The 24,815-nt window shown below is 40.8% G+C and overlaps 6 protein-coding genes and 1 long non-coding RNA gene across 7 annotated transcripts; 2 read left to right on the top strand and 5 right to left on the bottom strand.

Moving 5' to 3' along the window:
• Window positions 1-81: 81 nt before the first annotated feature.
• LOC124350475 lies at window positions 82-741 on the bottom strand. Its single transcript, XR_006921002.1, has 3 exons — window positions 676-741; window positions 510-567; window positions 82-401 (listed from the first exon to the last, which is right to left on the bottom strand). It is a non-coding gene; the product is annotated as an uncharacterized LOC124350475 (long non-coding RNA).
• LOC124349784 lies at window positions 703-2,146 on the top strand. The gene is made up of 4 exons (XM_046800631.1): window positions 703-977; window positions 1,046-1,458; window positions 1,515-1,827; window positions 1,893-2,146. The coding sequence occupies exons 1-4, from the start codon at window positions 719-721 to the stop codon at window positions 2,063-2,065; spliced, it is 1,158 nt and encodes a 385-aa protein (XP_046656587.1). The 5' UTR covers window positions 703-718; the 3' UTR covers window positions 2,066-2,146.
• Window positions 2,147-2,209: 63 nt separating this feature from the next.
• LOC124349944 (THO complex subunit 4-like) lies at window positions 2,210-3,671 on the bottom strand. Its single transcript, XM_046800894.1, has 4 exons — window positions 3,317-3,671; window positions 2,991-3,146; window positions 2,818-2,931; window positions 2,210-2,753 (listed from the first exon to the last, which is right to left on the bottom strand). Exons 1-4 carry the CDS (start codon window positions 3,500-3,502, stop codon window positions 2,442-2,444), a joined length of 768 nt encoding a protein of 255 aa, XP_046656850.1. The 5' UTR covers window positions 3,503-3,671; the 3' UTR covers window positions 2,210-2,441.
• Window positions 3,672-3,876: 205 nt separating this feature from the next.
• On the top strand, window positions 3,877-6,924 carry LOC124349467 (ribonuclease Z, mitochondrial-like). Its single transcript, XM_046800110.1, has 7 exons — window positions 3,877-4,268; window positions 4,324-4,510; window positions 4,579-4,804; window positions 4,862-5,253; window positions 5,325-5,815; window positions 5,880-6,459; window positions 6,521-6,924. Exons 1-7 carry the CDS (start codon window positions 3,988-3,990, stop codon window positions 6,824-6,826), a joined length of 2,463 nt encoding a protein of 820 aa, XP_046656066.1. The 5' UTR covers window positions 3,877-3,987; the 3' UTR covers window positions 6,827-6,924.
• Window positions 6,850-11,947, bottom strand: LOC124349555 (glucose dehydrogenase [FAD, quinone]-like). Its single transcript, XM_046800251.1, has 7 exons — window positions 11,639-11,947; window positions 8,811-9,049; window positions 8,406-8,725; window positions 7,870-8,343; window positions 7,338-7,800; window positions 7,098-7,260; window positions 6,850-7,009 (listed from the first exon to the last, which is right to left on the bottom strand). The coding sequence occupies exons 1-7, from the start codon at window positions 11,738-11,740 to the stop codon at window positions 6,953-6,955; spliced, it is 1,818 nt and encodes a 605-aa protein (XP_046656207.1). The 5' UTR covers window positions 11,741-11,947; the 3' UTR covers window positions 6,850-6,952.
• A 6,357-nt stretch (window positions 11,948-18,304) lies between these two features.
• On the bottom strand, window positions 18,305-20,845 carry LOC124349554 (glucose dehydrogenase [FAD, quinone]-like). Its single transcript, XM_046800250.1, has 6 exons — window positions 20,690-20,845; window positions 20,238-20,473; window positions 19,850-20,172; window positions 19,398-19,775; window positions 18,598-19,328; window positions 18,305-18,525 (listed from the first exon to the last, which is right to left on the bottom strand). Exons 1-6 carry the CDS (start codon window positions 20,792-20,794, stop codon window positions 18,475-18,477), a joined length of 1,824 nt encoding a protein of 607 aa, XP_046656206.1. The 5' UTR covers window positions 20,795-20,845; the 3' UTR covers window positions 18,305-18,474.
• Window positions 20,846-21,340: 495 nt separating this feature from the next.
• Window positions 21,341-23,987, bottom strand: LOC124348526 (glucose dehydrogenase [FAD, quinone]-like). Its single transcript, XM_046798755.1, has 7 exons — window positions 23,883-23,987; window positions 23,368-23,603; window positions 23,194-23,303; window positions 22,981-23,149; window positions 22,534-22,910; window positions 21,729-22,456; window positions 21,341-21,670 (listed from the first exon to the last, which is right to left on the bottom strand). The coding sequence occupies exons 1-7, from the start codon at window positions 23,985-23,987 to the stop codon at window positions 21,620-21,622; spliced, it is 1,776 nt and encodes a 591-aa protein (XP_046654711.1). The 3' UTR covers window positions 21,341-21,619.
• Between the last annotated feature and the right edge of the window lie 828 nt (window positions 23,988-24,815).

The raw sequence follows: 24,815 nt of genomic DNA, 5'->3' as shown, positions 1-24,815 counted from the left end.
GTTGTTGCTTAACTATTTTTTTTTTTTTTTTTCATTATATAAACGCTAAAAAAAATATTTGGGGCGTTCAAAGTCTAATCTCGTAGTGGTCTAAACTAAGATTTTAAAAAGGGTTCGATGTTAAGAACCATAGTACATCGAACTTGGACCCTCAAACAGGGTTCAAAAATCTAGGTAATTCCAGTTTAACAAAGAAGGGTCAACCTACTCTTGTAGACAGACAAACGGTGATGGTGGGCCTACCTATTGAACTCCGCCATTGACGCCAAAATGTCGCCCCACGTTCCTCGATGACAAGGTCGTAGAAGTTGTGATAAAATTTTGAGTTCAAGGCGTTTGACAGACCGTGCGAACCGAACGATGATCTAATAAGCAGGAGGTTGGATCATCTTGAATTTGCTCTGCATGAAAATAATCAAAATTCAATTAATTAGCTTCACTGGTCTTGATCGACACTATAACCAAAGTTTTTTTTTTTTTTTAATAAGAACTAATTTATCTCTCATTACCTTTACTTTACTTAGAATCCAAATGGCACTTTTTCGGAATTTCCAAAACTTTTTTTACCTGAAATGTAAAAAGAAAGGGGTCAAGTCAGGTCAACATGAACATAAAGCAAAGATGATTGACCTGTGAAATATGGTAAAAAATTCAAGGTCGGCAATGACCGCTCACCTATAAATAAGAAGCACCTGAGTTGTTGAAGATTCAGTTTAAAATGTCTCTTGTCGTACAGTGCACCACTCTCCTTTGCTTCTTCTTCGCCATTTCTTTGGCAAACACTAACAAAGATGTATCCATCGCGCAAATGGCCGAGGATCTTCTTTCCTCAAGTCCTCAACACCAAGTTGCCGTCACCAATGACGTCAAAGAATGGACCCTAGATTGGATGGCTGATCAAGGGGACGTCCGGACTGCCATGATGACTCCCAGTCCATCCGTCGACGCAAAGAAACTTCTCGAAGACATTCTTTGTGGTAAGTTTTTTAAAACTAAAAGTTAATTATTTTATCATTACCTTAATTTTTATAATTTGAAATTATAGACGACGGGCACGATGAAGAGTCTGATATGGGCGACGAATGGACAAGCATGGACCCAATGGGCAGATGTGGATGTTGCGGAGCTATGAAATCCATAACTGGAATGTATCCATCACAAATGATGATGCCGATGTACACCCCGATGGGATACCAAAACTACCAACCTTTCGCCAACAAGCGCCAGCCCCAAACGCAGTCATTCAACGGACTGGTCCAAACAGTTTGCGATCGTTTAGTGGCTGATATCAAAATGTCAGGACTCGATCCTATGCCGCTGATGTTGAGAAGAAGATCCGTCCAAGAAACAGCAATCTTATCCCAGTCACGTCTTCACGCCCAGCGATCAATGAGGTCAAATTCCAGCGACGAGAAAAATCGCGATGGAAAGAGTCACGAAGCCCTAGAATCATCTCAGGTAACTTGTCAAATTATTATCATTATCAGCAAAATTTTAAACAATTGTTTCTCTAGTGGGAAACTCAACCATCGGTTCGCGTATTCTGCCGTTTATCTGGTCTAAGCACCCTTCGCCGAACTGGTGATGTGCAATCTATGGCTCTCCCTAACGGACGGACAATGCTCAAGGTGAATATGCTGGCCGGACCACTACAACTTAGTCTGCCGTCAGGTACTGCAACTCCAGGTAGTTCAGCACCAGTAGCCGCAGACCAGCACGAGTCCAATTTGTCCCAGGGTCAAACATCTAATGAAATTACAACAGTGGAAGAAGTCAACGCCGAAATGAACCTTATACTTCACCCCCGAGCCGGAATTCTACTCCACAGTAAAACCTGATTAAATTAAATATAATTATTAATTAATAGTAACAAATATTTGTAACGAAAACAGGTTTCCAATTCTCTAAACCAACCAAGTTTAACAGCGAAGCCGCAGCCTTCCCTCAACAACCATCACGAATTCCTTACCGTGGAAGTTCAATTCCAATAATCGACAGCATCAACGAGGCTGCAGTAGCTCAGCAACTGCGTCAAGCAATCCGTCGCACACTTCGCAGCTCATAATAAGCACTTCACAATCTTTATAAACATGACTTTGTTAAAAAAAAAACTTGTAGTTTTTCCAATACACTCAATTTGATACAATTGGACGTTACTAGATCTTTTGGCTTCTACACATCTCGGGAATCACAAATAAAAAAACAATGGTTTTTCGCTGAAAGCTTCATTTTTTTTGTCTTAAAACAAGGTCTGACAGGTTTGTCTTTCAAAACACTGAATTTGTATGAAAAGAACGAAAGAAAAAACATTATTGAAAAAGTGGTGGTGGTGAGGAGAATAAGTAAAGGTGATCAGGGGTTTGCGTCAGTGATTCAACCTCTGATCCACCACGTTTGGACTCAAAGAAATCAAATAATTTGGTGAACATTACACGATTGCGTTATTTCAATTCACTCCTGTATGACTCCAACTCGGCATCGAGCTCATCTGCTGTCGGTGCAGGCTGTTTGGGATTGCGTTGGCGAGCACCACCAGTACCACCAGCACCACCTCGCTGACCGCGCTGGCCTCCTCCTCCTCCTCTCTGACCTCTGTTGGAAGCTGGCGCACCAGTTCTCTTTTGTTGCGGTCCGTTGTTAGTGTTAGCTCGAGGGCTGGTCAGTCGGTTGGCGATTGTGTTCAAATCGGATGTAGCCATCTGAATGACCATTGATCGACCATCCAATGGGACTCCGTTGTACTGTTTCATTGCCTATGGAAAAGAAACAAATGTTGATGCTGGCTCTCCTACGGTTGAAAAGTTTCATTAAGTTTACCTTGACGGCATCAAGACGGCGCTCAAACACAACATCAGCTGTACCGAGAGATCTGCCTGATCTGTCATAATGCACAGAAGCATGTTTCAATGGTCCAAATTCCATAAAAAGTTCCTATAAATAGAATTATTCAATACATGTTCATCATAACAGAGAAGCAATATATGACATACCTTAATGTCTGCATCTGACACACCAAAGTCTAAGTTAGAAACAACAAGCTTGGAAGAGCCGCCTCCAGCAGCATTCGGTGCAGCACCCAACCTGGGATTGCTTTTCCTTGGTCCACCTTCATACATGTCATGAGACCAGTCACCATCTGGGTTGCCCTAAAAATAACATACACAAAGAGTCAGCACTATTGCATCACGAAGACTGTAAGATACAGACTAGCTTGGATTTGAAATAGATGAACAAGTCAACCAAGGATTATGCAATACTTTCTGATGGAACAAAACACAAAATAAAAAACAAGAAGAATAACTTAACAAATATTTACCTTGGCGTAAGGTGCAGCACGACCCCCAGCATTTCCCTGTCTTTGATTACGAACGGGTCCTGAGCCGGCATTACGGTTGCCTCCACGAGAACTGCCACCACGACCGCCGCGTCCTCCACGGCCCCGGCCGCCTGAACGGCTAGTTTTGATGATATCATCCAAGCTCATGTCAACTTTGTCGCCCATTTTGATAACAATAAGTTTGTGGAGGACTTGACAAAATTAAGGACTATCAATTTAAAAACGAAACACAAGTTTAAGAAAGATTCAATAAGAACGAAACAAATGGATGATGGTGACAGGGAAGGTACTACAATGACGCCACGCTCAGTCTCTATGCCAAGTTAACGAATATGAGCCTAAGCAAACTCTCAATGGCGCCCATATTGCCCGTTTGCCAGTTTCAAAAACAAGAAACATAAATAATTTAATACTCCTTTTATTCTAAGTGATTTATTTTTCAAATAATAAATTTAAATTTATTTGATTCAATTTTACAAAGAAAAAAAAGTTTAGTTTCACATTAAGTTTTTAACCGACGTGGTTGCCAAGCCCGGTGTTTTGATTCTGCTTTTCAACCCTCTAGATGACAACACGTGTTTAAAGTTAAAAGTTAGTGCCTGTAAATTTTAATTAGGCCCCATAATATCCCGATTATCAAGGAATATCTAATGAATTTGCGATTTGCATTGTTAAATGTTGTAGTTGTTACTGTACGTAGTTTTCATTCTAATCAAAAGGTATTCGGCGATATAAAAAATAAAAATCGTGTGTTAAATTTACTCGCCACCATGCCGAAAGATACGAGTCATGTCGCACGTCTTCAATCAGAAAGACAGGCAAAGAAGATCACTAAAACAAAATACCCACCAGGAACCGTAACATTACAAGTTCTGGGTTCTGGTGTTCGTGGTGCACCACGGTCCCTCTATATGTTCACCGATCAATCATGGTAACATTTTAAATTAAAGCAAAAGTATTTTAGTCTAATTCCTGTTTGCTTTTAGTTATCTCTTCAATTCCGGAGAAGGATCTCAACGCTTGGCCCATGAGCACAAGTTTAAGCTGTCCAAAGTTGAGAACATTTTCTTCACCCGTACATCTTGGCAAAATGTGGGTGGGTTACCTGGAATTTCATTAACAATTCAAGATGTTGGTGTTCCCAATATCACACTCCATGGACCACCTGGATTGGTACACAAATAACATCTAAGCACACATTTTAATGCAGATTCAATAAGATCATAATCTAATTTTAATAGGGTGAATTATTTACTGCTGCCTCCAGATTCATCATATTAAAGAATTTACAAGTCAATCATGTGGATGCTACTTCACCTGCATCATCTTATGAAGATGCTGCCATGAAATTAAATTATGTAACTATTATGCCCAATGATGACGCAAAATTACCACGTTCAGCTTCTAGTTCTCCTATCGAAGAGGAGGATGTGACCAATTATTATTGTCGAGAAAAAGGAAATCCTGGTGAGTTATCAGTGGTTCAGATTAGAATCGAAATGTAACCAATATTAATTTTCTTAGAGGACGTTCCAGCTGCTAAAAGGACTCGTGTTGAAGATGAAAGTGACGAGAACCCGAAATCCAAAGCCGTTCTAGCTTATGTATGCCGTTTACAAGCGAAGCAGGGTACGCTTATTGCGAAAAAGTGCTTCGATTTGGGGGTCCCACCCGGACCACTCTACGGCCAATTGAAAGCTGGGCAAGATATCACGCTTCCCAATGGCAAGACTGTTTTAGCTTCTGACGTCTGTTCACCGGATGATCCCGGTCCAATATTCGTAGTCGTCGAATGCCCGGACGAAACCTACTTAGATAATTTTGTATCAGAACCACAGCTCTGCCAATTGCAAAGACGAAACGGAGCCAGCGAACTTGACTCTCCCCAAATCATAGTTCATTTCACTCCGGTTGAGGTAAGGTTTCCAGAAAAAAACATTCTCTGTCAGTGTAATTAAGACTTTTATTTATTTTTTTCCCCTTTTAGCTGACGAAACATCCGAAATATCAAGAATGGATGGACGGTTTTTCGGTGACTACTTGTCATTTGATGCTTGGAACGCCCAAAGATGGCGAAGAAAGGCGAGGATTTGGTAGTGTGGCCGTCCATCGCATTCAACATCAACTGCATCTCCTCGATTCAGAAATTTTTCCTCATTTACCTTTTGATATGCGAGTGGAAGGAGAAACCGAACAAGCCGAGGCAGCAGAATTAGAGTGTCAAACTCTAACGAAATTTAATTTGAGACCTCCGCTAAAACTCAACACGTCCCTTGTACCGGTTCTGAATCCTAAGGAGTACGTCAATGAGAGTCTTGCTCAGGAAGGTTTCCCGGCCAGCTTAGAAGCCTTGAAGTCTTCCCTGGCTGATGCGGTTCCCATTAGCAGCAGAGTCTACCCTAAAGTAACTTTCCTCGGAACAGGATCATGCATTCCAAACAAAACCAGAAACACTAGTGGCATTCTAGTCGAATTAGAGTAATCGCTTTTCGCATTCAAATTCTCACAAATTAAATTTAATAGCCATTAATTACTGTTTCAGGAAGGATCGGTTTATTCTGATGGATTGTGGAGAAGGAACATACGGGCAGATTGTCCGTTTCTTTGGACACGAAAAAGCCGCCCACGTTTTGTCCAACCTTGTTGGCGTCTACATCTCGCATCTTCATGCTGACCACCACATTGGGTTGATTGGTTTACTTCAAGGCCGACAACACGCGATTGAGCGGACACGATCTGACGCTGGCCCCGTCTGGCTGATTGCTCCACATCAGATCAATTTTTGGCTAAAAACCTATCACCACAGCTTCGAGCGGATCAGGCAATATTACAAACTGTTTTCCTGTGTCAACCTCTTCGAGAAGGAAAAACCGGATCCTGCGCTCCTCACCGGTCTCAACTTGAAATCGATTGTCACCACTTACGTTCGTCATTGCCCCAGCGCGTTCGGCGTCTCACTAACTACAGCCGACGGCTTCAAGTTGACTTATTCCGGCGACACCATGCCATGCTTGGGTTTGATTGATATCGGTCGAGACTCGGATCTGCTGATCCATGAGGCCACAATGGAGGACGGGATGGAAGAGGAAGCCAAAATGAAGACTCACAGCACCATATCTCAGGTAATATTCTTCCACTGCCGTTTTTCATTTAGACGTAAATCATCTTGAGCTCTTTAACTAGGCGATCGAAGTTGGCCGTTCGATGGGAGCCAAATTCACGTTGCTGACACACTTCAGTCAACGCTACTCCAAAATTCCCATCTTCAACGAGAAAGCTTTCTCCTCCAACACGATAGGCGTGGCTTTCGACAACATGACAATTAGTCCAAATCGTTTCCACCATTTGCCTTATTTCATCCCCGCTCTCAAGTTGATGTTTGCCGATCACTGCGAAGAGATGGACAACAAGACAAACAAACGCAAGCTGCGCCAGGAGCGAGAAGAGAACGAAATCCAGCGACAACTCAAGCAATCCGTTAAAAGTTAAAATTAAAGATTAGACTAAATGACTACTATTAAAATTAACTACATTACATGACGATTCAGTTAAATAAAAAAACAAAATTTGTTTGGACTATCGCTCTATTATCGCGTTTCGTGCAGGTACTTTTTGTCACTTAGTATACCATGTGTCTTTAATAAGATCCGACGCCTTTTCTCCGATCATAATCTGCCAGGGAAACAAAAGCAAAAGAAAAAAGAAATTAATTCACATTTTACAAAACATATTTATTCATGGCGGTGTGTTGGTTTATTACCGCGGCAGCGTTCGTGTTGCCGCTGGGCACGAGTGGCATGATGGATGTGTCGGCCACACGCAAGTTTCTGATTCCTCGTACTCGTAATAAAGGGTCCACAACAGCCATCGGGTCATTATCTGGACCCATTTGACAAGTACCCGCGGTATGCGCCAATGTAACACTAAATCAACCGATCAATGTTCGATAAATAATTCATGAACCCAGAGTCAAAACAATTTCATCAAAATGAATAATTACCTGTAACTGCGAACCCAACAGGCCCAGTAATCGTCCGTTCCCATAGGGAAGCGTTCGCAGCCAGGGAAAGGCTTGTCGTAGAATTTGCTGTTCATTTTCTTAAAAGCCGACGTTTGACTGAGCTGCAAGGCCAGCTTGATGCCCTCAATCGTCACTGCCAAGTCGTAAGGATCGCTGTAGTAATTCGGATTGATGATGGGCTTGTCGAAGGGGTCGGCCGAGTTGAGACGGATGTAACCTCGCGATCTGGGCCGCAGAGTCACGGGCATAACGCTCCAGCAATCCCTGTCAATAATCGGCAGGTAGTATTCCTCCCAAACAGAATCCGAGACGCCGTGCGAATATCGAACGGATCGGCCTCGATCGGCTGTCACGCAGGACCCGATGAAATGAAACTGGACGTCCGGCCAGTCGTCGTTGGCATCCGCGTACTTGGTCTTGAGCCAAGCGAGTCCCTCAACACCTAAACTTTTGCGAATCGTTTCAACGTCATTAATTGAAGTAGTAAACAATTTGAATCAACAAAATATACCTCCCAACATGGACAGGGGTGTTCCTCCCCAGGCCGTGTAGTTGAGGATCGTCTGTACGTTTCTAACTCGTTCTTCCTTCAAAGAATACGGCTGGTCGATCAGGAAGATGACTTCACCCAAGGCGACATGGTCGTGCAGATTTTTGCCGACCGGTAAATTGGCGTGGATCGGGTAGATTCCCTTTTCCTGCAGATGGGGAGCTGGTCCGATCCCGCTCAACATCAGAAGGTGGGGACTGGCCGTGTCGCCGGCTGACAGGATCACTTCCTTCCGTGCAAAAATGTGGTAGATTCTGTCTCGCTTTTGGAACTGCACCCCGTAGGCCTGTTTGGTTTTGGGATCAATCAAGATCTTTGTCACGTGCGAATGCATGGAAATGTGGAGGTTCTTCCGCTTGCGGATGGGTCGGATGAACGCCTTGGAACTGGAGCAGCGATGGCCTTTGCGGATTGTCCCCTGGGCGAACATGAAACCTTTCGGGGAATATAGTCAAACTGTAATTTGTTTTTAATTCGTCTGAATTTGAATAACTTACCAGTTTGATATTCGCCATTGCCGTCACGATTTTCGTATCCCATTTCCTTGCCACCCTGAATAAATGCACCTCCTAATGGCGATTGGTAACCAGCCTCGCTCACGGTCAGGTATCCACCCTTGCCGTGGTATTTAGTTCCGGCCAGGTACGGGTTCTGATTGTCTTCCGACTTGACAAAATACGGTAAAACTTCGTCGTAAGACCATCCGTAATTTCCAAGTTGGGCCCACTGATCGTAATCACGCCGGTTTCCACGTACGTACAGCATGTAATTGATCGACGACGTGCCGCCCATCATCTTACCCCGCGGCCAGAGACATCTACGATGATTCATTAAAGACAAGAGTAATAATTTCAGGTCTATAGTATTTGAAGAAAAAAAAGAAAAGTTAAAGTGTTACAAACCTCTGGTTCTCCAATCCGAGACAAGCTTGACCCCTCATTTCTTCCGTCTGGTACTGCCAATCGCGTTCGGTGAGTTGGATATCGGCCGCCGCGGCCGGCACTTGACCCCAAAGATTTTCGTCACCTCCGGCCTCGAGGAGCAAGACTTTCCATTCTTCTATTTCGGTAAGACGATTAGCGATAACAGCACCGGCCGATCCAGCGCCGATGATAATGAAGTCGTATTCAGTCCGCAAACCCTATACGTATATAAAGAGTAAAATAAAGATTGTAATCAAAATGGTAAAAAGATTTTATACATATGTAAAAAGAAAAATCCATTTGTAATCGACTATTATTTCTGCAACGGTACGAACGTACGCTCCATCTCGGACAAAAAGAACGTTAATGTTCTTTTGGACGCCTAGCGCTTTCTTATTTTTCATTTTTTTTGAATTGCACGCGCCAGACTAGCATTTTCTTCTCCATTGATGCAAAAGATTTGTGCACGTACAGTTTACCCCCTTTGGGGCTTACGGGAACAAATTCCGTAATTTCTCGAGTTATTTTACAAGCTCGAGGTCGACTACAAGTAGGTATCGTTTGTAAAATTTGGGAGGAAGTTGCGGTTTCAGGGGAATCCCCGTTGACAAAAAGCGGAAATCTTTGGTGACTTGACGAAAATGGTCGCGGCTTCTCTTCTTCACATTTTCGAGTTTCTCTTTCTACTCGAGACTTTCTTTCCCAATTTTCTTCCATGTTTAGAAAGACATCTTCCATATCGTCGATTGCTAATGATATATCCACTTAAAGTTGAAAAATGATTTTGACTCATCTACAAATAATGCCAAAATTCTAAAAAGGATCTCCAATAACCTAGATACCAAATCTACAAAAGGGAAGATTCGTGAAAGTCTACGAAGTCTTAAACACACTTAAATATTCATCGTAAAAAAAAAATCCTAAATAAAAAAAAAAATATGAAAACATCGGGATATCGCCGAAAGATACTGAAACATCAATTGGTTGCCTCTTTGGATATTTTTTTGTTTGGCTATATTGGAATAAAATTAGTTGAAACCTGAAACTTCCAGGTTAATCATTTGGATGTATAATCGGCATCTGGACGGCCGCTGGCTTCCGACTGTCAGAATAATCTAGTATACATTTCATTTGCATGTGTGATTATCAGATTAATCTCCAAAAAGTAAAAGCGCAACAATGATTGGCGATCCTTCCTTCGGTCTCACAGCGATAAATACGGACATTTTCTCTTACATGAATGTAATCATTTGATTCGATTGGAAATGAAGATAAGATTGATTGATTAATTCACATCATCTCTAGCTGCCAAAATAAAAAAAATAACGTCCAAGACTTTCGAAGACGCTTATTTTCCTATTTTCGAACTGGTTTTATTTTCCGCCAGGGATTCTATTGCACCAAACAAAAAATGTTGGTCCGTTTTTGTTTTTCTGCTGCGCCGAACAATTTTTGGGTTGCCGCTCTCATGTATTTTGAAGCTCATAACATTATAAGAAGGAAGGACTGAACGGTTGCTTTTTTTAACCGGAGGAAATAAGAGTTTTTTTCTTTTCAAATTAGAAATTTTCATGACTGAAAATTGGACCTAGTTAAAAGCCAATTTCGACTTTGTCCGACCTACTGCTGGTTTGATATTCGCTTCTCACTATCTGCGCGTATACGTCTTCAAGCAAAGCAAATTGGCTAGCGCTGGCTCGTACATCCTTTCAATGGACCGGGTTTCGCTCGCTGGTTCCCAACTTTCTCTCTCAATAGTTCCGTAATAATAAACATAGAGATACAGCGACACTTTGAGTTACACGGTTCTTGGCGACGGAATCTTATCACAACATTCGCAACTCTAGAGTGTAATAACGGAAACGAAAAATTTCACAGCGCGGAGAGAGCTTGTTAGGAGCGGCAATCACTGATGGGATAAACAATGGGCGATGCATATCGCTAATGACGACTTGTCACGATAGAGAAAACGTCCAACTTTGCGATTTGTCTACTTCTTCTCTCTATCCCGTAAAAATCAAAAATGTTGACTGCGGTTCGCAAACAAGTTTTCATACATGGCGACGACGGCCAGCGGGAGCGTGACACACGTCTTTGACTTCCTAATACGGAACGAGCATATGCATATATGTCATATGACTCGCGGTACGACGGTACATTCCGATCATTGAACCGTTAGGACGGTGAACCAGCAATTTCAATCACAATGTCAGGGTTTCTCTATAATTATCGTGTACCTGAAATTAAAGTCTAGACAAGGCCCATTCATTCTTAAATGTCACAGATTATAGTATAAAGAAGAACTAACGGAAAACTCCAATCACCCGACAACCCGGTTTTCCTGTAGTATCATAAACTCGAGTAAAGACAAACTCACGAATGATGCCTATTGAAAACTACAGACGACAATGGCTTACGTAATCAAAACACCTGGCCACAACCTGGTGGAATAATGGCTAACTGTTTTGTTTTTTAATTAAACGTTTCATTCGCTTGGGCGAATTGTTTATCACGCCCCGTCTGTCCTCGATAAAGAAACGCAATGTTAACGACTTAATAAAATTTAGCATTTCGACTGGATTTCCAAATTATAAACGCTGCGTGGCAATTAGCATTTTAATTTGACTCGAATGCAAAACACGAATTCTTTAATGAGGCAAATAAAAAACAAACAATTTCCTTCAACACCTCCCATAGTCCCGTAGAATTTTAAGCAGTAATAAAACCTTAATTATTCCAAAAAGAATAGACATAGCACTATCGTGTTTAAATATTTTATAAGATACGTGTGAGAAAATCAAACTTACCCGAGAGTCACGAATCACCCCTTCCGGATTGTTGGAACTATCACGCAGGAAGAAATACTTGCCCAGCAAGGTCGTCAAAGTCATACCGAGTTCCAGCAACATTTTTAAAAAAATAAATTCTAAACTATTCCGAGCTAAAGTAAAGTAATTCGTCCCTTTGGCGGGAAGACCACTGAAATAAAAACTCCCGAGAAATAGTGTTCGTGAAAAAAAAAACAAAAAACACTAAGGTCACCCCCTTATCAGGACAACACACTCTTAAGACTAAAAAAGAGATAAGAGCTGGGAGGACCGTCCCGTACAGAGGATAGAAACGCACTGTTGCTCCCGACACGGAGAGTCGGCCGTATATTTACACGCACGTATACGGTCGCCAGTCATAGGTATAGCGATCTAAAGCGATGATTCTAGAAAGAGGATGGAAATCGGTCTCGAAAAAAAAGGGGATGTGTTGAACAGGTGACTTTCGGAATTTTCTCTCTTGGACGAACAAAAAAGTTTGAATTAGGTTTTCGACCTTTTTATTAATTCCATGGCTGCTGGAAGCCTACGTGATTTCGCTTGTTGTAATTGCGTTTCACTTCCTAGTCGTCGTCATTCATTAAAAAAAATTGCCATTGAATCTCATGAATTTCTCTAGTTTCACCTATTTCGAGTTTCTATACGTGAATATTATAAAATCATTGAGCGCCTTGTGGTGCTGATGCCGACATAACCGGTTGCATCATAATGAACGTGTCAGTAGTTCTGAGAAATCGTAACACCTACATGATACATTTCGCCAAAAACAATGCAAAAATCTAAATATTTTCACGACAAAAGGAGGTAAAAAAAAATTTGGATGGACTTGTTTCCCGCCGTCGTGATCAGCCGAAAATTTCATTTAAGAAAAATGGAACAAATTCTGATAATTACAGATGACACCAAAACTGGATGGCTATAGATCATCTGAAAGAATTTTATGCCAGAGTAGTATTCGTGATAACTGGAAAGATAACCCATGGCGAAACGTTACAGCCTTGCAGACTATACACTGACCCAGCCAACATTTCCTGTTTTGTACAGATAAGGCGGTCGTCCAAACAGCGGCAAAAAAATTTTAGAAATCAGAGAAAAACAATTTTGGAGCCAGGTGAAAATCCAAAGTTCAGTCGACCAACACTATCAATTTTTATCCAATCGTTTCTCCATTTTTTTTTTTTATTTTTTTTTCGCCAACAAATAATTTCAAAAAGACGAAAAACGAATAATTTGCGGTTAAAGCAGTTATTCGGGTTCTGGGAATTTTAATGGCAAAATAAATTTTGTTTTTTATAAAGTCGGACCACGTAGCTACTCCCGAGTCGGACGTAATGGGTTGGTCGCTCTCTACAGGAACATTGTCCCCCCTCTTACGGTATTTGCATACGTTATTTTATTTCTCGAGGGTCAGACGGAACAAACTGGCAATAAGGAACTTTTCGGAACTTTTGATAAACGGCCTTGGATAGCTACCCACTGATGACGACGGCTTCCTGGCGAGGTACATATGCTAGTCTCATTTGCATACCGGACGGTCATCGATAATTGCAGCGGTTGTGTGGACATAACGGCAAGAAAAGTTCTTTAAAAAAAAAAATATGATGACTGGAAAAACCGGAGAAAGAATTTTTACGACTTGAAAAAGCCTTACATTACGAGACACTCCTAAATAGATCCTATCGGAGAACATTCCGCTCAACACAGGCTGGCCGTATTTTCTTTACGAGGATAAGTGGCCACTGGCGTGTTATTATTTCAAGAGAAAAAAGGGCAAATAGAGAGAGCTATTTAGTGTCATGAGCTGAATTTTCTACGGTGTAAGGATCGGCGTTTGAGTGGAAGGAAAACGGGAGTAACGTCTTCGACGATATCAGAATAAAGCAACAGAGTGATAAAATCACGAGTAAATAACGAGTCATGGCGCATCTTCTTCTGGGAACGACTAGAGGAATGCGTGAACAATTCTTGGCTCAGTTTCAAAGTTGAAGGTGTAGTACATGTAGGACAAGATGTCGGCAAAAGCAACGATATCATGGACAGGGGGAAAAAGAAACATCCGAACAAGCTGCTGCAAACAATAGTCTGCACAGTGCCAGTGCTGGATATACAAATGACTAATGGAAAAGCAAAGCGGATGATGAGTAACAGTCCGCTGTATCAAGTGGGTACCTAACCTTATTTGCAGGTGAAAAAATTCTCAACGAGAAATGATGCCACAACCTAGAAAATTAAACACGCCCACAAACAAAAAAAACTTTCTCACTCTGCACTTTCGGGACTTTGGGTCGTCTTCACAACTGCAAGTTCTCTAGCAGTGTGATTCATGCGCAACGTGCTAGATTGTGGCCTACGTGACGTAAAATTAACTCCTGTAGCAAACAGATGAGGAGAGACCGAGCATCAGTGAAATTTCTTTCAAACGAAAAATGGTCATCAGGACATTTCCCGCGGTAGACGTATAAGGTCACAGTCATTTGTCATTAACCCAATCCTATATACACCATTTCAGTTTCTACAACGTACTACGTGCCGTTCATATTCCTAACGGGGCCTGTGTTGCGCACATCTTTTTTGCCTGTCTGGGATATTAAATAATCTCTAAGGCGGTCAATTTATTCATTGTTATGCATATGCTGGAACTATAGACACACACACACACACGGGAAGAGCTGAAGAGAAAGTTAACAAATAGTCAAATGAAAACATGACCGGCTGTCATGATTATGCGGAAGTAACAAAAACAGTTGCTTAAATACATTTCGTTAAATGGAAATATATTATTCTTTAATAAACAAGGAGATTTCATCCCGCTAGAATCAGGTGATGTCTGATACTTTCTAATCTGAACAGCAGCTCAAAAAGCTTTTATAGATTTATGCACTAGCTGTAATTGCACCGTAAATGAATGCTAAATAATGCGCTATATATCGGCGACGAATCAATTTCAATCTACAACTGCTGTGTTACAGAGCGCAGCCTCCATCTCACCGTGATCAAAACAAAACAAAATAATAATTACACAAGGAGAAAGTCTCGTTCTCAGAGATCGGCACCTCTCGTAATGTAAAAAAATAAACAGAATAGTACATCAAGATTTTTATGGTAATTCCTGATCTTGTCAGAAACGGCAGAAAAGTGGTCCAACCATTTCAGACACTTTGTCTGTTGGTGAGGTCAAAAAACGGATAAAAGCGGATAAAAGTTTTTTTTAAGCAAACACTATTACCTTTGAGAGTTTCTGGTAAAATCCAGTCGACAGACGAGTTAGAGAAATCATATTTTGACGCTAGAAAATGAATATGAAAGTCGATCTCGATATATTTCACAAACGGCGATTTCGACAGGCGATTTTTTTACGGCAGCACTTTTCAATGGATCAAGCGAGCGGTAAACATCTCAGGAAAAACTGGGTCGGTATATTTATTTATCGTCGCTTAGAGGCATACACTGTAGAAGTGTAAAAAAAAAAAACAGCTCTAGATTTCTGTATGGTATGGTCCCAATTATATAGGTTTATTTGCCTAATGCCTTTAGCGATCCATTGTATAATAGGAAAGACACGCCAGGAGAAAGCCTACAAGTCGAATATTGCCAAAAGGAAAAGAAGAGTTATTTCTTCTTAAACCGTTACGCCTGTACATAGGGACCGAAATCGGGTTATACGGCTATAAATCAAGTGTGCGATATCTACTTTCTAATCCCGTTAAGTGCTTTTTCTTTAGGTTGGGGGAAAAACAAATTTCCGGATCACATCATCCATTCGAAATTCTATCCGCACGGAAGCTACCAATATTGTTATACGTTAGGCAAATGAATGGAATTGAAAGTCAAGATGCTTTACAAAATGTCAAAAGTCGAGGGTCGAGGTGAGTTAAGAGCCCCGAATTCGCAACGACTTTCTTGCTTGGTTTATTCATTCAATTGTCTTTGAGTTATTTTCTCAGGGTTTCAACTTTCTCGTTTTTGCACATATATTCGCAGTTCAGGTAAAAACTAAACAATATATTACTGGGAAGTTAACGTGATAACAACGTTAGAATCACATTTACGATCGACGACCAAACCCTTTAAATTGAATATAGATTCTAAAAAGTGTAGGCCTACAGTCAACTCACAAAGGAAAAAAGTCATCACGAACGAGATATCACAAACTTCTGGTAGTCGGGAGTTCATTGGCAGAACCAAAATTGAATCGATATTGTAAAGCAGATGATCAGCAATGAAAGTTCGTAAAATAAGTTTAACAGTTGTTCTTATTTTGAAATTAAATTATCTCAAGAATTTCAATCCTAGATGTAGGTATCCTAAATCTTTTTCGAGAGTCAATTCAGAAAAAACTTTTGCCAGTCACGTGTTTTTTTTCCAAATGACGGTGTCAATGTGTCACCTCTCACAGCATTTCTTGTTTTTGTTTTAAACAGCTGTTTTAATGATTACTTGACAGATTTCTTGACAGCTGTTCTCTTTTGTTTTTTTGGAACATGTTTTCTAACGTTTACTTGACAGTTCTCTTGGGGGGCGGGTAGGTGAGTCGGATAAGGCGTCGCTTGGTGATCGGGGGGCACCGGAGACCTGAGTTCGACTCTCCTGGTGAGCATAGTTGCTCCCATACCCGGGCACTACCACTACACATACAATACAGATCTCTTCCTACACAGGGCACTAGCTAGTAAAAATCGTACACAATGATGGTACTTCCATCCCCCTCCTCGGGGCTCCTTCCACACAATACAACACTTACACTGCTCACGCCATCGAACAAAAAACCATAGCAATCTACTATCGCCGGTGCGTAAGGTCATCTAGATTAGAAGACCAGTCTGTGAATAAAGCAGACGGCACCTAAAAATACCAATACCAATACCAATTGACAGTTTTCTTGACAGCTGTTTTTTTTAAAATCAGCTGTTCTAATGTTTCCGGGAAGAAAAACTAACTTGTGCCATAATTTAAAAAATTTCGAAACATTCTGAGCAGATACGACGTGGACACAATAGAGATCTAATGAGGACATATATGAAAATAATGGACTTACCGAATTAAGGGCACAGACTAAGAGGTACCTCTTATAGTCTGTGTTAAGGGTCAGCTGGCACTGTTTCACGAGCTGTTTCAGTCGTCTCATCACGTGAATGAACGTGATTTGTTTACACTTTGCTAAGATCGACGTGATGACAATTGCTGCTGACAAACTGATAAATTTGGTAAAACAGCAAGAGTAAAAAATCAGTCTAATCAGTCTCTCATAAGCATACACGGAAAAACCCTCTACTGGGAAACAGTTCGAACTAAATTTCCCGTGTATGCTTATATGGGAGCGTATGGGAGACTGATTCGACTGATTCTTCACTTGACGAGATCCAGGAAAATGCATTCCAGAAAAGTTATATCATCAAGTTACTTAGGCTACTTTGTACAGCAATTTTAAATACTCGACTTACTACTAAGGACATTATGGATTTACAATGCTGATTGTTGACTATTGAATGGCTGCTGGTGATGTTCAATTGAATGACGCTACACTTCTTTGAAAATGTCCAGCACTCCAGCTGTATGAGATGAACACTGTCAAGTCCTACAAGTGAGAGACACAGCACCCCACAATCTGCCCACAATATGTTCAGAACATGCAAGTTTTTGAGTGAACAAACTGCCATTTAGTTCTGCAACGTTTCCTATTATACAGTTGGCGTGAAGAATGACATTCAATTTTATTTTGGTTTTGTCATCTTCGTTAATCGTCACTCCGACTGGGAAAGTCGGAATGCGACTTTCACTCTATGAAATAAAACGGACATCCAATCGGCTTTGTAACGATATGTCACGTCAAAGAATCTATACATGGCGTTTCGGCTTGAACAATAGACAATTCGCTGACGTCTAAAAGGAAGAAATAACCCGAAATGTAATAAGGCCAGTACCATTCAAAATTATTCGAAAAGGAATACGAGTTAAGCACCGTGGACACGCGATCCGCATATGGTATAATCCCTGTTATTTGATTTCAGTACGTAAAGGGTATTCATTATTTTTTGTGCCGTATATACAGGTCACATTGATCACCGATTACCAGGTAGAGGTAGTAGACCATAATGACGATGTGCCAGCGCAGTGCCAAGAGAGATAAAAACTGGCTTTTGCATGAGAATAACAAATTTAGTGAAGCGATTTCTGTTTTCATTTCTATGTGATGGTCCATGACAGACGGATAGAAATGCATTTGATTATTATGCACAGATCATTTTCATCCACCAAGTGCTGTTGGGGTCTATTTATTCCAGGAATTAATTCATTGACGAAAGGTCAAAATAACCAGAAACAGGAGGAGACTTGAATCGCCATCCGCCTTTTAAATTCAATGTCAAACAGGTTGTCTGGCGAGCTGCAGAAGAGAAAGATAAAAAGGTGAACTAACTGTCCAACTGGCAAATCCAGTTCCAGGACTACCAGATCAATAACACCCTTCAGATTCTGAATGCTAGTGGCGTACAGTGCACAAACACGCCCTGGATAAATACGAATGATTTCTCTTCCAGGTTGTTACAAAAACTGGTTAGAAATCCAACATTTGGAGGTTAACGTGCCATAAATGAGTTTAAGGAAACTGTGAAATTTAGGCGGTAGGAAAATCTAGGTAACGCAATAGAAGGTAGCAGATAAGTGTGTAATTTGAAACAAGTTGTTATGAAATTGCAGTTAAATAATTGTGTCATGAATTGAATCATGAATCATGATATAAAAAACTGCATTGCAATATATGGATAAGACAACATAAATAGAAGCAAATAAATAATTGATGATTCACCGGAAAAATTTTACAACCAAGTTTTCTTGATAAGGTCCGAAGCCTTTTCTCCGACCATTATCTAGAAAATAAAGCAACAAACCAGTCGTGTTAATTTCATAAAATTTGAATTACGTACGAGCAAATTTATTACCGTTGCGGCGTTAGAATTTCCACTGGGTACTGCCGGCATAACGGATGTATCAGCTACACGAAGGTTCTTGATGCCAATGAATTTCAATTCAGGATCGACAACGGCCTTCTCATCAGTGGCGGCCCCCATTCTACAAGTGCCCACTGTATGTGCCAAGGTGAAACTGGACGATTTGATCCAGCACGCCCAATATTCGTCCGTCCAAAGTGGTTTATCTTCGCATCCGGGGTAAGGCATATCGTAGAGCCTGGAACCCATTTTTTGAAAGGCTTCCGTTTTGCTAAGGGCTATAGAGAACTTGACGGATTCGACGGTCACTTTTATATCGTAGTCGCTGTCATCCGAAAAATAATTTGGATTGATGAGGGGTTTGTCGTAAGGATCGTTTGAAGCCAGCCGAATGTTTCCTCGAGACTTTGGCCGCAAAAAGTACGGGAAGATAGTCCAGCTGTCTCGGTTAACTATTGGCTTGTAGTACTTGTTCCAAACTTCATCCGTAGTGCCGTGAGCATACCGAATACCTACGCCATCATCAGAGATATCACTACCAGAGCCGAAATGCATTTGGATATCAGGATAATCGCCCGTATCTGTTTCTAGCTTCGATTTGACGAAAGCAACTCCTTCTACTCCGCCCAACGTAGACATGGCACTTCCTCCAAATAGAGTATAATTGAGAAGCACCGGAAGATTCATAATTCTTGATGCTGATATTTGAGAGTATGGCTTATCTATAACAGGATATTTATAAAATTGATGACAAAAAGGTTTTACAGCACAAAATTTGTGAATAAATTTACCAATAAGGAAGACCATTCCAATAAGTCCAACGTGATCGTGCAGGTTTTCACCAACTTTGGGTTTATCCAATATTAGGGGGATGCCTTTCTCTTCCAGATGATCTTTTGGGCCAACTCCGCTCAACATGAGAATTTGTGGTGATGCAACCGCCCCAGCGGAAAGAACAACTTCTTTAGTCGCCTCAACAAAGTACATTCTGCCATTCTTTTCAAATTGAACTCCCGTCGCTGTTTTCGTATCAGGATCGATCATGATTTTAATAACTTGCGAATTCATTGAGATGTGAAGATTCGGTCGATTGCGGACTGGCCGTAGAAAAGCTTTCGAAGTCGAGCAACGACTTCCGCGGCGGATTGTTCCCTGAGAAAACATGAAACCTACATACGTTTCGCACAATTCGAATTTCTTTTTTATTTCGTTTTCTCAAGAATTAGTTTAATTATAGCCTAACCTGTTTGAAATTCTCCATTGTAATCGCGATTTTCGTATCCCATTTCCACTCCACCTTGGATGAATGCAGCAGCCAATGGCGAACGGAAGCCAGGTTCGCCGACTGTCAAATATCCGCCTTTGCCGTGATATTTAGTTCCGGCCAGGTACGGATTTTGATTGTCTTCCGATTTGATAAAATATGGTAAAACATCGTCGTATCCCCAGCCGTCACATCCGTAAACATCCCTCCAGTCGTCGTAGTCCTTTTTGTTGCCTCGAACGTACAACATGTAATTGATGGAAGAACTACCACCCAACATCTTACCCCGAGGCCAGAGACATCTATTATAGCAATCATAGAATTAAATTGATGTCATCAACTCGTTAAAATAAATGTCTCAAAATACTGTTGATTAAGATTTTTCAGGCACGCATTTTTCTGAGGTGTGGTTTTGTACTGCCAATCTTTATTCGTCAACTGCAAGCTAGCTGCAAAGATTGGAATTTGTCCAGCCATGCTCTCATCACCTCCCGCTTCCAGCAATAAAATATTCCAATCAGCTACCTCTGAAAGTCGATTGGCAATCACGGACCCAGCGGAACCCGCTCCGATGATAATAAAATCATAGGAGGTTTTAATGTTCTACCACAACCCAATCAAATAATTATTGAAATACAAACTGAAACAGTTTTCATAATGATTCAAAGTAAATGAGAACTATTTGTGGGGTTATAATCACACGCCGCAATTGGTTATTGATTAATAAGACGATTAAAATAAATTAAATTCTAAAAAGTTTCGTTTCGAGCGAAAATATCGCTGGTTGTAATACAATATTAATTCCGAAAACTTTCTTACCGTTGCATCTCGGACGTATCCCTCGGGATCACCAGGTGTATCACTGAATATGAGAGAAGTTAACAACGTCGTGATGGCAATAGCGTACTCCCTGAATTGAAGCATTCTCTTGTCCAGCAGACCGTTGTCTGCGGTTGTCTGTTTTCTATTGACCAGTCTCACCATCTGAATGTGTAATTTTCATAGGGAAAATGGAGACCGACTCAACTGTTGTTGTTCAACAAGTATACGGCCTGAGGGATGATTAACTCCGCTTTTCGTAACAACTTTTAAACCCGTTTAACAACTTCGTTGCATAACGCACTCGCTACTTGACATTGAAAGGACGAATTAAAATAGCATAAACAACGAGAAAAATGTTAACATTTCCCTATAGAAAATGAAAGACTACATTACCAACACGCTGAATTCAGGTCTAACAATCGCACCAATCGTATAGGGGATCAAATTTAGATATTTAATTTCTCTTTAATAAGGGAAATAAAATATGCAATAGCCACAACATTAATTATTCGAAAAAAAATAAACTTTTAATATGCCAAACCGTTAAGTTATTTTTCGAAAAAAAAAACAAGCAAATAGCCCATTTGAAGAACTTGTTTTTTATTGGTGAACAGGTTTAATAAATTCGCCTGCTTTTGGGCACTGGGACAGATCACAGGCTCATCACATGTGAAACATTTTTTAAAAAATTACGCTTATAATTGATAAATCAGTTTAGGTTCATAAAAAAATTATTCCAATTCCCTCTGTTTTTCTTTCCGTTCTAAATACCTTTGGAAGTAAGAAATATTTATTCGTTAAGCTCTAAACACAAGTGTATCAATTCAATAAAATAAATAATTTAGATGATAAATATGCTAAAACAAAATAATTTAATTCACAAGTTATTGATCATTGGTGATTCAAATCGACGAGGTAACATCTCCGTTATAACCAATCTTTCTTAATCAAGTCCGCCGCCTTTTCTCCAACCATAATCTAAGAAAGAAATCTGTTACGATATACATGCCAGAAGAGAAAGTATAGCTCTAATTACCGTTGGTGCGTTTGTATTTCCACTGGGTACTGCCGGCATAACGGATGTATCGGCGACACGAAGGTGCTTTATACCTTTGACTTTTAGTTGAGGATCAACGACGACCGTATCATCAGCGACAGGACCCATTTTGCAAGTGCCAACTGTATGTGCCAAGGTGAAAGTGGCGCTCTTGATCCAACACTCCCAATATTCGTCCGTCCAAAGTTCCTTATCTTTACATCCGGGGAAAGGTTTGTCGTAAAACCTGGTTCCCATTTTTTGAAAGGCTTCTGTTTTGCTGAGAGCTAAAGCGAACTTGACAGCCTCGATAGTCACTTTGATATCTTCGTTGTCGGGATCTGAATAGTAGTTTGGATTGATAAGGGGTTGGTCGTAAGGATCTTTGGAATTGAGACGGATGTATCCACGGGACTTTGGCCGCAACTTGTATGGGAAGATGGTCCAAGTATCTTTGTTGGCTAATGGCAAGTAATATTCATTCCAAATTTCATCGGTAAATCCATGGGCGTAGCGCAAAGCGGTGCCATCGTCAGACATTTCACTACCGGAAGCGAAATGCATCTGTATGTCGGGATAATCAGAATCCGGATCCGCGTATTTCGATTTAATAAAACCAAGTCCTTCCACCCCGCCTAACAGAGACATGGGAGTTCCCCCGAAGAGGGTGTAATTAACAATAATTGGAAGTGACAACAGTCTAGCGGCAAGAATGGAGTATGGTTCATCTATCAATTAAAAATAGAAGTAGAAATTCAGAAAATTTAAGTTAGAAAAGCAATTTCGTTCAATACAAATGTCTTACCAATCAGGAAAACCATTCCAATTATTCCGACATGGTCATGCAAGTTCTTTCCGACAGGAAGATCAGCTATGACCGGACTTATTCCCTTCTCTGTCAGATGATCTGCTGGGCCAACTCCACTCAACATGAGGATTTGCGGAGTTGCAATGCTTCCGGCTGATAACACAATTTCTTTAGTGGCCTTGACTAAATACATTCGGCCACCTTTTTCAAACTGCACATCCGTAGCACTTTCGTAACGGGATCGATGATAACCTTTAACACATGCGAATTCATTGAAATGTGAAGGTTTTTTCGATTGCGGACTAATCGCAAAAATGCTTTGGAGGTAGAACAACGACTTCCTCGACGTATTGTTCCCTGTGGAATCATAACACCTGCAATTTGTTTTAAGGTCTTGAGTCTTAAAATTTCAACGATTTTTAAGTATTAGATATTTTTATTTACCCGTCTGGAATTCGCCGTTGCAGTCCCGATTTTTGTATCCCATTTCCACTCCTCCTTGGATGAATGCGGCACCTAGTGGTGAGGTGTAACCCGCCTCGCCAACTGTCAAATATCCGCCTTTGCCGTGATATTTGGTTCCAGCCAGGTACGGATTTTGATTGTCTTCCGATTTAACGAAATATGGTAAAACATCGTCGTATCCCCATCCGTCACATCCATAAACGTCCCTCCAGTTGTCGTAGTCTCGCTTGTTTCCTCGAACGTACAACATGTAGTGGAGAGATGTGCTTCCGCCCAACATCTTACCCCGAGGCCAGTTGCACCTACAATGCAACATGTTGATTAAACACTCTTCAATTTTAATTATGCTCATTAAATAATTCATACCGCCCATTGAGAATTCCTTTGCAAGCATTGTCCTGTGGCTCTGTTTTGAACTGCCAATCCATATTCGTCAATTGCAAGCTAGCGGCCAGGAGCGGTACTTGCCCAGTTATAGTCTCCTCGTCTCCCGCTTCCAGCAGCAGCACGTTCCAATCGGCCACTTCAGTGAGGCGATTAGCGATAACAGCGCCGGCTGCTCCAGCGCCAATGATAATAAAATCATACTCGGCACGTATGACCTAAAATATACAAACAACTATTTACTCACGTATAACCAGAAAAACAAGTTAGTTTGGGCTCACACTTTGGAACGAAACCAAAACTACTGCTTCTATTATCAACATTTCTTTTTTATTCAGTAAATTAAATCAAACTATTTGCATTATCATAAAATATACTGCAGTTATCCATTCGAGATCCTGACCCAATTAAGGATATGTAGTAAAAAAAAATACTTTTGTGATTGTAAACTCAACACTGAATTTCAATAAAATGAAGAATAATAATTGATACCTTACCGATGTGTCGCGTACATATCCCTCAGGATCGCTAGGTGTATCGTTGAACAGAATCCAAGAAATCAGCGACGTCAGGGCGATGCTTAACTCTTTAAATGGTAACATTTTGCAGTGTAGAGGATAGTGGCGTAGTCTTCTGCGATGATCCAACCGTAGTCAACGAAACGAAGACTTTTTTCCTTGTGATGTATTCAAATAAAGATCCTTTACGTTTTCTTGAGTGGACTCTCCCGTCGGCTGAACGAACCTGTTCCTTCTTTGAGAACAGCTATATTTCTATACTTGGCATTGTAAGATTTCAATGACCCAAAACTACATCACGTGCGCCAAATATTCATCATGGAAGCCAAAAGGTGTGTCCATACACTGCTATGCAATGAAGCGATTCAGTAATTTCCAGGTCGATGAATCAAGAAATCAAGTAGAAGGTGATCCAGACAAACAAGAAGGAAACTTTTTTTCCAGCAAATTTTTTTCCATTTTTTTTTTATTCCTCAAGTAAGGATAACAAAAACCTTTAGGGTAATTCTCGACTAATTTTACAAGTGCCCATAGAATGACCTTGATTCAATTTCACAGAAAATACCTCAGGGTATCCTAGGCCATTTGTTAAGTTTATGGCTTGCAGACTTTTCCGTGTTCACTACGGTAGCCTAACTAGTAACGGTGTACTATACTAAGATAAAAAATAATAGGAGATTTTGCCCAATGTTCGCCCGTCCAGAGTGGTTTATCTTCGCACTCGGGGTAAGGCATATCGTAGAGCCTGGAACCCATTTTTTGAAAGGCTTCCGTTTTGCTAAGGACTATAGAGAACTTGACGGATTCGACGGTCACTTTTATATCGTAGTCGCCGTCATCCGAAAAATAATTTGGATTGATGAGTGGCTTGTCGTATGGCTCTTTGGAATTGAGACGAATTCTCCACGAGAT

The sequence above is a fragment of the Daphnia pulicaria genome, chromosome 7 (assembly GCF_021234035.1).
Source record: "Daphnia pulicaria isolate SC F1-1A chromosome 7, SC_F0-13Bv2, whole genome shotgun sequence".
Lineage (NCBI taxonomy): Eukaryota > Metazoa > Arthropoda > Branchiopoda > Diplostraca > Daphniidae > Daphnia > Daphnia pulicaria.
This window is presented reverse-complemented; position numbering and strand designations above follow the sequence as displayed.